At 34.8% G+C, this 14,039-nt stretch overlaps 1 protein-coding gene across 4 annotated transcripts in view; it reads right to left on the bottom strand.

Annotated features, from left to right (window-relative positions):
* The window catches only part of SLF1 (SMC5-SMC6 complex localization factor 1), an 82,571-nt gene that overhangs the window by 13,436 nt on the left and 55,096 nt on the right, over positions 1 to 14,039 (bottom strand). For 3 of the 4 annotated variants that reach the window (XM_017514085.2, XM_037733319.1, XM_037733322.1), the window contains 3 exons: positions 11,063 to 11,191; positions 10,111 to 10,276; positions 2,564 to 2,711 (listed from right to left, as the gene is read on the bottom strand). In XM_017514085.2, coding sequence (XP_017369574.2) covers positions 2,564 to 2,711; positions 10,111 to 10,276; positions 11,063 to 11,191 — 443 coding nt within the window. The remainder of the gene's footprint in view (positions 1 to 2,563; positions 2,712 to 10,110; positions 10,277 to 11,062; positions 11,192 to 14,039) is intronic. The other variant, XM_037733321.1, reaches the window with a different exon arrangement.

Below are 14,039 nucleotides of genomic sequence, written 5' to 3'. Positions count from 1 at the left end.
CAGTAATCCCAGCTACGTAGGAGGCTGAGGCATAAGAATCGCTTGAACCCGGGAGGTGGAGGTTGCAGTGCGCCGAGATCTTGCCACCATACTCCAGCCTGGGGGACAGAGTTAAGACTCTGTCTCAAAAAAGAAATAATGTTTAAAACTGTTAAATTGGCCGGGTGCAGTGGCTCACGCCTGTAACCCCAGCACTTTGGGAGGCTGAGGCAGGCGGATCACCTGAGGTCGAGAGTTTGAGATCAAATTGACCAACATGGAGAAACCCCATCTCTACTAAAAATACAAAAATTAGCTGAGCATGGTGATGCATGCCAGTAATCCCAGCTATTCGGGAGGCTGAGGTAAAAGAATAGCTTGAACCTGGAAAGCAGAGGTTTTGGTGAGCCGAGATCGTGCCATTGCACTCCAGCCTGGGCAACGAGAGTGAAATTGTCTCAACAACAATAACTTTTCAATTGCCTAGCTGTAACTTAATTTGAAGCCTAAGCAACCAACTTCGTGTGTGTGTGCACATGCGCACATGATGTTTTGAGAAAGTTAAAGAAAAAGGCTTAAAAATTCCTTTCAATAGTGACAATTTAAATCTCATCTAAAGTTCTGAATGTTAGTGATCAAATATATTAACAGATCTTTGCAAGCAAAATAATCAATCTGTTGACAGGATCCTAACAGTAACACTAAGGTTGAGTTTAAGCTCATTTTAGTCACAGAATCAAAGTTCTGGGGTTTTAACTTATCATGTAAAAACTGAAAATAACAATGGATAACAATGTCCTGCTTTAAAGCGAAGGGAAATACAGAATATCAGTGAAGAAAGCCTTGAAGCAAATGTATAACATATCATAGAATTCCATTAATATATGGCTCATTATTTCATGCATTTGGCTAAACTGTAAGATAAATTATAATTCCTTAAGGGCAATTACTGTGTATTGGAAACAAGACATGTAACGATATTGATAATCTCTAAAGCCATTGCTAATCCTCTACTGGGTCTCAAAATTCAAATTTCATTAAGGAATGAAAACAGGAAGTTCTGTGATAGCAACTAATGCCAGAATTCTGTTGTTTATGAAAAGGATAAAACCCGCTAAATTACCTAGTAGGAATGGTTAGGAAAAAAATAAGAAAGGGTTCTGCAGGAAGACTGAATGTTAGCTAAGAAATGTTGAAGTCATGCAACAAAGAACAGCTAGTCCACAAAGGGAACTGTAATCAGCCCCTCAGCTCAATGAAAAAGAAAGAAAGAAAAGAGATAAAATGCTTTAGATAAAAATCTTCTAACTTCGGTAGTATAAAAAGAGAACCTCTCTGCAGAGGGCATCACTGAATAAATCCTGAACCCAGTTATAACCTGGATTCCTATTCTGAAGTCTCTCTTCAAAGTATTAAAGTGATTGACAACATATTGAAGACTTTTTTCTTTATATAAAATCAAAATACACTGAAACACATGTCTAGCAGTATACTTATTTGGCAGTTTAAAATATCAAGTATATAAAAATCACCTTTTGTAGCTAAGAATCACAAAAAACTCACCTCGTTTAAAACGTATTCATTTTAGGAATTAAGGATTATAGAAATTAAGAAATAAAGAAAAAAGGAAAGGATGGATAAAGACTCTTCCTAAACTGGCTATGAAAGTTTGGGAATCTACATAAGGTCTTTATGGAAGCCTCCTTCAGTCTAGAGATCCAAAGCAACGGCTAGAACTTTTCACTTGTGAAGTGAGTTCTGCCATCATGTTGCTTAAATAACAATCCTTCCCCATTTTTGCCTGGAGACTTTAAAGTAGGTAATGGGGAGAAAAGGAAGGGTGAAAAAAATTATCCATATAAATTACTTCTGTTTGCTTCATCCATGTTCACTTCTTGTTAGACCACCATGCTTAACGGGGAAAAAACAGTAGCAAGTTTTTCTTGTTTGTTTCTTTAAAGAGACAGGGTCTCGCTCTGTCACCCAGGTTACAGTGCAGTGGCACAATCAGGGCTCCCTGCAGCCTAGGACTCCTGGGCTCAAGGGATCCTCCCACCTCAGCCTCCCGAGCAGCTGGGACTGCCGGCGGGTATGCACCACCATGCCTAGTCAATCTTTAAATTTTTTTTTTAAAAACAGAGTCTTGCTATGTTGCATAGGCTGGTCTCAAGAGATCCTCCCACCTCAGCCTCTAAAAGCAGGTTGGGATTACAGGTGTGAGCCACTACACCTAGCAAAATAATTATATTTGAATAATAAATGTATGTGGGGGCAAGTCTCCTTTAATGTTAGAGGAAAGTAAGACACAAAATTATATATATAGTATGAACTCTATTTCTATGCTTAGAAATACCAGAAAGACATTAAAAAGTTAACAGTGGTTATCTGTGTGGGAGCATTATGGGTACTTTTAATCTTCCTCTTTATACTGTCTCTGTGTGTGTATCTATGTGTGCATGTATCCATAAGTATTTTAAGGAAAGCTTCAAATGAACATATGTTAAAGCTTACAGACTGCTTAAAAAGAAATTCGAAACTAATTTCCAGAATGGGTCTGAAAAAAACAGAACATAGACAAACTTACCATCACATGAAAGAGAAATATAACTTCCTAAGTCATCAGACATGTGTCGCATCACATTTCTACCCATCTTAAGACCAAGGAAGATCCAATAATCTATTGCTGCTCCAAGAATTCCAGCCAATAAGTAAGCTAGTTCATGTTTGAAGACCTGCCATTAAGATACAAAAAAGTTACTGAGATATATTAAAATATTGAATATCTGTTAGTACTTATTTTGAAGACTTTTTGAGGGGCAAAACATAGCTATTTAGAAATACAGGTTATGTAATGATAAAAGATATTCTTAAGAAACCTAGCTAAGTCTCCCACTTCCATCTCTCTCTCTTTCTCTCTCTCTCCACATGACGAAAGAGTTAATAAAGCAAATTTCCCAAGGACCTACAAGTTAACAGTTTAGAATAAGCTTAACTTTATCCAATGCTATCAAGTTTGTTAGGCAATAATTCCATTAAAATGAGGAAATACCTGGTTTTTGTAGATTTTTATAAATAGAAAGATATGACTATAAAAGAGAGATTTATCTACCCCCACTATGTATATACAGAATTGTCTTTTACATTGCTCTATATGACATTATCCAGAAAAAGACATGAGAAACCTGATGAATAAAAGCTCCAGCAAACAAATTATTCATTTGCTATAATATACTGATTCAAATTTTCATTATTTAATTATATATAAAATGCCAATTACCCAACTTAGAGATGTAGAGATCAGTTTTAAGAGTATGGACATCATTTTATATGATTACTTTTATAATAAATATCATTAAATTATTTTAAGAAATGGAACAAGGTATACAAACCTTGTAAATGTGCTTTACCCTAGTGTTTGAAAGTACTTTTCGAATCTCTAAAATTTAGTATAAACTATGAAGATGAAGAAGTATGAAAATAAAATTTTAAAAACACTTTTGATTTAAATATGAACACTTTTTCCAAAGCATTAAAACCAGCTGAAATTCTTGTGTTCTAATTATTTGTTGTCTAGGCATGCTGAATATGTAGGAAAAAAAATCACTAAATTAATAGTTGGGTAAAAGGCATATAAAATGGTTTTAAATGCTAAAGTAATACATTATAACTATGTTCTGCCAGCTAATTTCTTTCTCATTAATCCATATTAGGTATATACTATGCTTAAATAACATAAGCATAACATATGACATAACATACTGTTCTTGTGTAATAGTTAAGATTATAGTATAAAAGGATGCAAGAAATCTGATCTATTACTAATAGATCTAATATGACTCATAACCTAATCTATTACCACGTTTATTAAAATATTTCTCATGCTTTTTACCCAACTGTTAGTGATTTTTTTTCACATATACAACAAGCCTAGACGACAGATAATACGAATTTCAGCTGGTTTTAATGTTTTGAAAATCTGTTTATATTTAAATCAAAGGTGTTTTTAAAATATTTTTACACTTTGCATAGTTTATATGGAATTTTAGGGATTAGAATATTTTTATATAAAAAGGCACTTCTAAATCTGGTTCTTAGACCCTTTTATACTATAAATTATTACACTCATAAACGGTATGTTATATATTACACAGTAAATTATGTATATTTCAGTGTATTACAGAGTTATATATCACACAATAAACTAGCATATATTATGCCTAATATGAGATTAGTGAGAAAAAAATCCCTAGTACTTTGAATCCTCAGTGACTACTGGATTTGTGTCTCTTGCTCTCAGCAAACAAATTTCTTATACGTATATTCGAAATTTCATTGGGATATCATTGCATATCTAATAGCTTTAGTTAGCAGAGAAATGATTTCAAAACCAAAGTTCTATTTCTGGTTTATTGTGCAAACATAAGCAAATGGTCCAGCAGCACACACAAAGCTTGCCAGAACAGCGTTTACTGAAGGAAAACCCACGGTCAGGATCAGTAGCATGTGTGTAGGTCCTCTGTTGTCCTATCATATCAGGGGCAGCATACTGCATTCTTTCAGGGCTAGACGTTAGAACCTAGGAGAGAGACCCTCAAGTGTGGGGCTGAGGAGATTTTTAAAAGCTGCATGATTAAGAAAGTAGTGCCCTTCTTCTGATATGATCAGAGGCCAAGACAGCCAGCCAGATCCTGGCAGGTGAGGCTTCATAGGTGGTTGTCAATCCCACCGGGTCTCCTGCTTTGATAGGAGAGCTGAGTTTAAGCCTTGCAGTTGCAGCTAAATGGCATGGGAAACTAGCAGCAGATCTGGTTACATCAATAGCACCCACATCTCCCCTGGTATGACTGGCAGGATTAGGGTCTAATGCTAGTCTCCAGGAAACACTGCAGGAAATCAACTCCATTCTTTATAGAGCCAGTATCTTGCTTGATCACGCTAAGTTAGTTAATCCTTACTTCTCCTGTTACCAAGAGAATATAAAACAGAACAGTGAAAATATATAAACTACTAAACTGATTATGTCCATACGCACATAAGCATCCACAAAATGTTCCTTCCAACGTAACATATAGCTGAGTAACAGCAAAGACAGTACTCAGGAAAGAAGCAAGAAGTTGGTAAATGTTGATTTCTGAAAGTATTCTCCATCTCAAGAGTATAGTAAATCAATGTCACTTTAGACCACCCAGGCTCTAGGACTCTGGGCAGGAAAGAAGGATGTTAGCCCACAGAATGAAGCGTTATATAAAAACACAATCTAGCTTTCCATCAATCGAAAACAACATAAAAAAAAAAAAAATCAAACAGTTGGGACTTCCCCTCTTTCCTTATATAAATATGTGGTACATATAGTTGAAATCACAATAGAATATTAATGTATTTTTAATATTAAATTTATCTTGATTACTAATGTTTTTAAACAGAGAGAGAGAAGAGATTTTGCAGAGTAACTACAGATTTTTTACTATGATAAAGATCCTGCCAAAGTGATTCCTGTTTTTATGTCCTTAGCTAAACATGCACACTACTGCATAGTCATAATAGAAAGTTTTTATATGAAAAAACACTTTCAAGTCAGGTTCATCGATCCTTTTTCACCATAATCTTAACTATCATACTCATTAACAATAACAGGGCCAACGCACTGTGCTATGGATTATACTCACTGCCACTTTAACAATATATAAACAATACGACTCCTTCCAGTATAGTGGACATATAAGCTTTAGAAATAGATTAGCAAGAAAATAGTAAATAAATCAACAAGGTAAAGCAGCTTTCTTGGAACACTGAAATATTTGTTAAAGCTGAAAGAAGAGAATATGAATACCCTAAGAATTAACTAAGAAATAAAAGGTAGACAAGATTTGCACATATGACATACATTTACCTTAGAATTCCTTTCTAATATGTTGAACTCTATTACCAGACATTCTGTCAATACGGTTCTCTATCATCTGCCAGTAGAAGCAACTTCTAGTTTATAAAATTGGCAATCTTCCAAAAATTGACTAATCTGTAACATAGAACAAACTAGCATCTTGGCCTTCTGACTCCCAGGTTAGGGATTTCCATGATACCCCACTGTAATACGTGACAAACTACTCTGTTGGAAAGATGCAGACATAATGCACACACGGTGCCTCTTCCTGTTTTAAACACTGGCATTTGAAACATAAAAAGTGTGCTGCAGTGGAGACTTGGCCTCTAGTCAAGGCTTTGCCCTAACAAGCTGTGACACCTTGAATAAGTTATTTAAACTCTTTATCAACTTTCTTATCTATAAATATAAACTAGCTTACATTTCTACCTATATTGTAGAATTATCAATAGCACTTAATAACATCTCAAAGAAAAGTGAGACTAATAAAATTTGTACCTTCTCCATAACCTTGACACAGCCCACCTCTGCTCTTTGCCAAGGAAAGCCCAAAGCTTTCTCAGATTAATGACAATGAAATTCACTGCCATTGTGCCACTCTGCAATACTTGCTGATTGACATTATGACAAAACAATATTAGCATAAACTGAGGACTTCTGTTTAGCTAATGACTTAAATTGAATACTTCAACTCAGCAAATCAAGAAACAAATGCTTTACAGTACTGAAAATGATGTCTGTGAACATGCATGGAATTCTTGAAACTGGAAACTGCCAAAAAGATTTAATTAAGTACAAGAATAAATTATAGCAGAAAGGTAATACAATTTTTAAAAAGCAGTTTTAGATCAATTTAAGCAATACAAATGTTAAATAAAATAATAATTTGCCAAATTTGAAACCAGTTCTCATATTACAACCAATGCTACAATTTAATACAGACTGCTTCACAAATATGTTGCTTTTATTTAAAAGTTTTAACAAAAATCTTCAAGTTAAATATGTATAAATCTGTTACTGTTTACATGAGCGTTTCTTCAGTAATTTCTTATCTGTGATAGTCCTTTGAAGACTTAGTAAAATTATGAAAACATCAGTTTCATTATTGTTTTCAGTTATAAATGAGCAATTTCATTTATGTAATCAAATAAATGAAAAAAAGAAATGTTCTATAATAAAGAAATATTTTCTATCCTTAATGACTGCATTGTATAAAAAGTAAATAAATAAAAAGACAGATGGTAATTTATAAAGAGGCTATCAGCTTTAGCTTAGAAGTACTATACTCAATTGGCAATGAGGTGTAAATAGTAGTCCTATTTCAGTTGGGTATTTTCTATTTCTGTAATTTGCAAAATCATACTTCTTTTTAAATCAGATACATGCATGAGAAAGTGCCTACTCACCTGGTGTTAAATAATAGAATTACTTGATCATAAAAAAATCTAGCTATACTCCTTAGCAACCTTCCCTTTTTAATGCTGATTCAGAAAAAAAAAAATTAGTACCTCAAAAAGAACTTTTCTTTTTTGAAGCCTTCCTCAGATAACCAAACAGAATTTTTTAAAAAAAACCAGCAAGAACTTCTGTTTCTAATGAAGGCCTAGGTAATTCAGATGAACTTTTTTTTGAGGGTGGGGGGACAGGGTCTCACTCTGTCGCCCAGGCTGGAATGCAGAGGTGCAATCACAGCTCACTATAGCCTCCAACTCCTGGGCTCAAGCAATCCTCCTACCACAGCTTCCCAAGCAAGTAGTTAAAACCAATACCTGTGCACACCACCACACCTAGCTTTTTATTTTCTTTTGTAGAGATGGCGGTCTCACTCTGTTGCTCAGACTGGTCTTGGGTTCCTGGCCTTAAGCAATCCTTCCACTTTAGTTTATGAAAATGCTGGGATTACAGCACTGCACCCGGCCTCAGGTGAACCCACTTAGAGAAGAAAACTAAAACTAAAAATGTTAAATGAAATATGCAAAACATTTCATTAAAAAAGACAATAAATTATGAGGAATTGCTAGGCCAAGATTTAGTGAGGCATTCAAGCAAGGCACTCAAAGATACTGAGGGCTTTTGCTGATTTTAAGGAAGGAGATAGAATACAGTACTGTGGTTTCTGAAGCACAAAGGACAAAAAGATTAAAAAAAAAAGTCATGGCCAAAGCCTAATCTCTCATAGGATGAAAAAGTTAAGGGCTTCACACATCAGAAGCAAAACTAAATGTATATGTAGCTCTTTACTTCACTGGACTATCTAGAGTCCCTCAAACAGACATTGAATCAGAGTAGTCCCTTAATGAGTAATATACCCAGGCACTTGGAAGAAGTTAAACAGAAATTCTTTCTGGGGGAAGATATTCTGGCTTTTACCATGTATTTTTTTCTACAAATCAAATGCAATTTAAAAGCATATAGTGAATCATAAGCTTGCAAGAGAAAATTAAAAAGCACAAGAGAAAGAAATAGCAAAAACAACAACAGAAACAGACCCACAAAGACTTCAGATATGGAATAATCAAACACAGGTAATAAATGTCATTGTCATGTTCAAAGACAAAAGAAAACCTTGAAACCATAAAAACAAGTCATAGCAGTCTGGAATAGTTAAAAAGTCTATTAACTGGAAAAAATACAAAAATTTTAAATACAATAATGGTCATATTTAACAACATATTCGATACAGCTGAAGAAAAAAACCAATGAACTAAAAACTAGATGAAAATACTATTGGAACGTGGCAAGTATCAAAAAAAAATGTATCTACATTGGGGGGGCAGGGAAGGAGGGAGGGAGAGAGAGACGGGAGAAGGAAAGAAAAAGGGAGATGGAGAGAAAGAGGGAGAGGGAGAGAAAGGCAGAGGGAGATATAAGGTGAAAAATGCAGAGAATATGAAGAAAAGGTATAAGTTTAATGGTAATTTTAAAAGTAGAGAAGAGAAAATGAATCTGAGGAAATATTTGACAAGAAACTACATAGGCACTTTCATTAAGACAGAATAGACTTCATGGTAGTTTGACACCAGAGCTCTCTACCCTAATTACTATGCTTATGATCCCTGAAAAAGATACTACCTAACTAGCAGTTACAGGATCATAACTAGTAGTCATGATATATCAGTTATGAATAAGGTGTCAGTAGTACATATAAAGCAGAAACTTAAAGTAGGTGAGCAAATCAACAAAGTCGATTCAGAAGGATTGAGTAAAACAATTAAGTTTGATCTAATCCAACAAAAAAAACACATTCTGGTTCCTAGTCTTATATGGAGCCAAAAAGAGAACTTCAGTAAATTTCAGGAAGCAAAATCACATAAGGTGCATTCTTCAACTATAATTCATTATTAGAAATTAACCAAAAAAAGCATAGCCAAACAAATAAAACCTATATATTTTGAAATTTTACAATACCCTTTAAAAATGTCTCTTGGATCAAAGGGAAAAATCTAAATTAACAATAGAAAATATGTTGGAAAAAAAAATAGAGCACTCTAAAGTATCAAACTATGAAATTAATGTCAAGTTGTACTTAATAGGTAATTTATATTAAGTGCATATATTAAAAATGAAGACTAAAAAGAAGATTCAAGAAGATAGAAAAGTAAAAAAAAATTAAAAAGGGTAAAAATGAATAACACAAAAAAGCATATAACATAATCCCAAAGGGAAATTATTTTGAAAAGGAAAACGGTGACTAATATACGTTAGGCAACCAAAATGTGCCACAGCATGTTGCCATACACTATTACCCTTGAGATAGATAATACACTAAAATCACTATATGTTAAATTTCTAATGACAGGCAAAATCTACTTATAAAGAAACATTTCAGAAAGTAACTCTTAACATCGAAAAAGGTAGTTTTAAAATAATACTAATAAATAATATTTATTAGTACCCCCCCCCAAATTGTATGGATTAACTCATTTATTTTTAAATCTTAAGTTCCTCATTAATCAAACTGTACAAAAGGAAACATCTAGAAAGGTATATAACTAGAGATCTCTTAGCAGTAACTATCTAGTAACTATCAAATAACTCGCTAGCTACTATATGCAAACATGCTACATGAAGCAACGAGTCTCCAAGAGTCTTTTACCTTAAAACTAGATAAACTAAATAGAAAACAATGATGTATTTGGGTATATTTTAACTTTTTTCAAGTAATCCAAAGAACCAAGGAGAGAGGAAAAGGTAAACAATTCAAAGTGCTTTTTCCATAGACTATTCATCTGTAAATTAATCCTACTTACATCATTAGACTTGCATTTTTCCTTGTGAGAATATATAGTCCATTCCAAAAGCATATTTATTGGTTTGGTCAAAAGCCCAGAGGTTTCACTTCCTGACCAAAAAATTTCAAGAAGCATTGCCTTTCCTGTTATTTTCAGACTCTGAGAATCTGACCAGTCATACAACCTAATTAAAATATAAACAAAAAGGATATCTTTATGCCAATTTGATCATGACAATTATTTGACATCTCTATTAAAAAAAATGCTACCAATTTTTGAACACATCATAAAATATAAAGATTATAATAATTGTTTTTATGCTTAATAATAAGCAGGAACAAAACTTGTTGTAGACTCAGTGTTTAAAATTGGTGTAGTTTTTCACTTAAGCATTCAATTACTAAAGGTTTTTTTTAAAATCCTAAAAATTAAAACACTCTTATCCATCCAAATGAATAGAGGAAGTAAACTGAGGAAATTTTTTAAAGGGGCATAAACCTTCACTCACACTGAGAATATCTGGAAATATGTTTTAAAAATAAATCTACTTTAAAATAGAAAACAAGGCGACTTTTTAGATATATATGTATAATAAGTCTAAAAAATGGTGCATAGAAACAATAGTAATTGGCCAGGCGCAGTGGCTCATGCCTGTAATCCCAGCACTTTGGGAGGCTGAGGTGGGTGGATCACAAGGTCAGGAGTTCAAAACCAGCCTAGCCAATACTGTGAAATCCTGTCTGTACTAAAAATACAAAAATTAGCCAGGCGTGGTGGCAGATGCCTGTAATTCCAGCTACCCATAAGGCTGAGGCAGGAGACTTGCTTGAACCTGGGAGGTGAAAGTTACGGTGAGCCAAGATGGCACCACTGCATTCCAGCCTGGTGACAGAGAGAGACTCTGTCTCCCCCTCGCCAAAAAAAAAAAAAAGATATTTAGATAAATGTGATTTTTGTGATTAAAACTTACTTTTGACTCAGATGCTGTACTTCACTTTCAATTAAATTAAAGAAAAATTTGAGCAGTGTCAGGTGGAGCACCTTAGAGCCAATATTTTCTGAAATCTGATGACAAAAACTTTCATTGAAAAGGCAGGACCTGAAAAACATGAACCCAACAATCTGTAACATACAAGCAATTCACTAAGTAACTTGTGAACAAAATATTTCTCCTTCTAGAATATTGCTGGAATTTTGTTTGTTTGTTTTGGGAAGGAGTTTCGCTCTTGTTACCCAGGCTGGAGTGCAATGGCGCGATCTCGGCTCACCGAAACCTCCGCTTCCTGGGTTCAGGCAATTCTCCTGCCTCAGCCTCCTGAGTATATTGCTGGAATTTTAATAAAATTTTCTTAAAATATAAAGCAAGTTCAACAAAATTTTATTGGTATTTCTTCCTTCAAAAATTAAATGTCAAATATCTCATGACTACTTAATTCTTAATAAATACATCTAATTTCTCAATTTTTCAAGTGATTATAATATTTAACAACTATCAGGTACTCTCCCTTTGTACTCTTTTTGATGAAATTTATGATTCTTAGTTTTCACTAATGAGAACAAAGAATCATAAATTTCATCAAGTCCTTTTGATTTAAATGACCAGCTAACCTATCAATTAACAATACTTGCCAGAATCCTTCTCTTTCTTATCCAGGATTACTTTTCATTAGTAAATGAAGACTATTTAAGGCTACTCTTTTAGAGTTTTAAAAATTCATTATTTTACTGTCTTCTAGAGCAGTCCTTTCCAACTGAACTTTCTGTGATGATGTACACATTCTACTAGAAACTTGAAATGTGGCTTGTATACCAGAGGACTCAAATTTTTATTACTTAGTCTAAATAAAATTTAAATATAAACAGATACGGCTAGTGGCTACTGGGTCAGACAGCACAGTTCTACACAATTTTTTTTTTTTTTTTTTTTGCATTAGTAGATGGGGTTTCACCATGTTGGTCAGGCTGGTCTCGAATACCTGACCTCAGGTGATCCACCCATCTCCGCTTCCCAAAGTGCTGGGATTACAGGTGTGAGCCACTGCACCAGGCCTACCTGGCTACTTTTTAAATTTTTTGTAGAGGTGAAGTCTCCCTGTGTTGCCCAGGCTGGTCTCAAATTCCTGGGCTCAAGAAATACTCCTACCCTGGCCTCCCAAAGCGCTGGGAATACAGGAATGAGCCATCATGCTCAGCCATAGTTATCCCTTACAATGCAACTCAGCTGCCACTTTCTTACTCTACCCTTTCCTTTGAGTTAAGTTTGTCACTCACATCAGGCCTACAACTTTCTTAAGGATAGGTGCTCTGTCTTGTTTTTTTTTTTCCTTTTTTTTCACTTCCCTCGTACAAAAGGTGTTCAGTCTTAAATATCTCCATCTTTAATATCTAATATAATGCCTTGAATGTAAGTGCTTAATACATGTTTGGATGAATTTATTGATGCTACAGGGGATAGATTTTGGGCAGCTTCAAAATAGACTTTTAAACAAAAATACCCAGATTTCATATCAAAATAATTGGGTGCTGGGGAGGTGCTTAAGGAAGTAGTAGGAATATAAATGGGCTAAGTGATACTAGTCCCTCTACTTTTGTATATATTTGAAATATTCCATAATACAGAGAAACTTACAATCTTTGTCTCTGACAGTTTTCATAAAGACTGATTAACTATGTAGGCATGAAGGATCTTATAGAACAGATTGAATATTAAATAGAGGGAAGAGGAGGGGAGGGGAGGGGAGGGGAAGGGTGAAGCAAAGCAGCCAGGCATGGTGGCTCATGACTTTAGTCCTAGCACTTTGGGAGGCTGAGGAGGGCAGATAGCTTGAGCTCCGGTGTTGGAGACCAGCCTGGACAACATGGTCAAATCCCATTTCTACAAAAAATACAAAACTAGCCAGGCATGAGAGCACACGCCTGTAGTCCCAGCTATTCAGGAAGCTGAGGTGAGAGGATCACCTGAGCCTGGGAGTTTCAGGCTGCAGTGAGCCATGATCATGCCACTACACCCCAGTCTAGGCAACAGAAATTTGGAAAACATAAGAGCAAAAGTCAGGATATGGAAAATAATGGCTGGACACATTTAGGAAAGTGGTGAAGATGAGAACTGAGACATACATAAGGGCTAACTCATGAAGTGTCTTATGTATTTTGCTAAGAAATTTGAACTGTCTTCTATAAGTAGTTCAAAATATGTGAGTCAATGAAGTACTTCAATATGGGAAATGATAAGATCACTTTGGAAAGAGCATATTGGGGGGTTCTTTGGAAGAAAAATTAAAGGGAAAAAAGGTAAACCCAAGATCAATAAAGTAGCTGCTGCAGTAGTTAACGTAATGGGATGCTGCAGTAGTTTATGTTATGCAATGGGAACTTTAAAATAAAGGCATTTGACAGTAAAGGGAGGTATAGATTTGGAAATTATGAAAGATGTCAGCCACATAAAGTCTATTTCCTCATATCATATACCTATGCTGGGCTCATACTGTTGGGCTTGTATTTTTGTGCTGGTATTGTATTTACATCTCAGTCACTTTCAAAGTACAGGAACTGTTATTTTAATGATCTTTTTATCCCTGAAATGTAGAGTACAGTGCTAGGCTCTCCATAAGTACTCAACCATTTGTTGAAAAAATGAATGCATACTGGTTAACTGATTAGCTCACTTCAAATACATCACAACCAAGATGGAATGTGAATCTTTATGATCTCAAAGAGCTAACCAGAGGTCTAGCCTTTGCATGGCTAGTCAGATGTCCTTTCTCTCTTCACTATGGACCTCCTGAAACTGGACACTTGGATTAAAAAAAAAAAAAATCTTCCCTGGCTGATGTGGTGGTTCACTCCTGTAATCCTAGCATTTTGGGAGGCCAGGGCAGGCAGATCACTTGAGACCAGCAATTCGAGACCAGCCTGGCCAACAAGGTAAAATCCCATCTCTACTTAAA

The sequence above is a fragment of the Cebus imitator genome, unplaced genomic scaffold, assembly GCF_001604975.1.
Source record: "Cebus imitator isolate Cc_AM_T3 unplaced genomic scaffold, Cebus_imitator-1.0 Scaffold515, whole genome shotgun sequence".
NCBI lineage: Eukaryota > Metazoa > Chordata > Mammalia > Primates > Cebidae > Cebus > Cebus imitator.
Note: the sequence above shows the minus strand (reverse complement) of the source record. Positions and strands in the feature narration are given on the sequence as shown.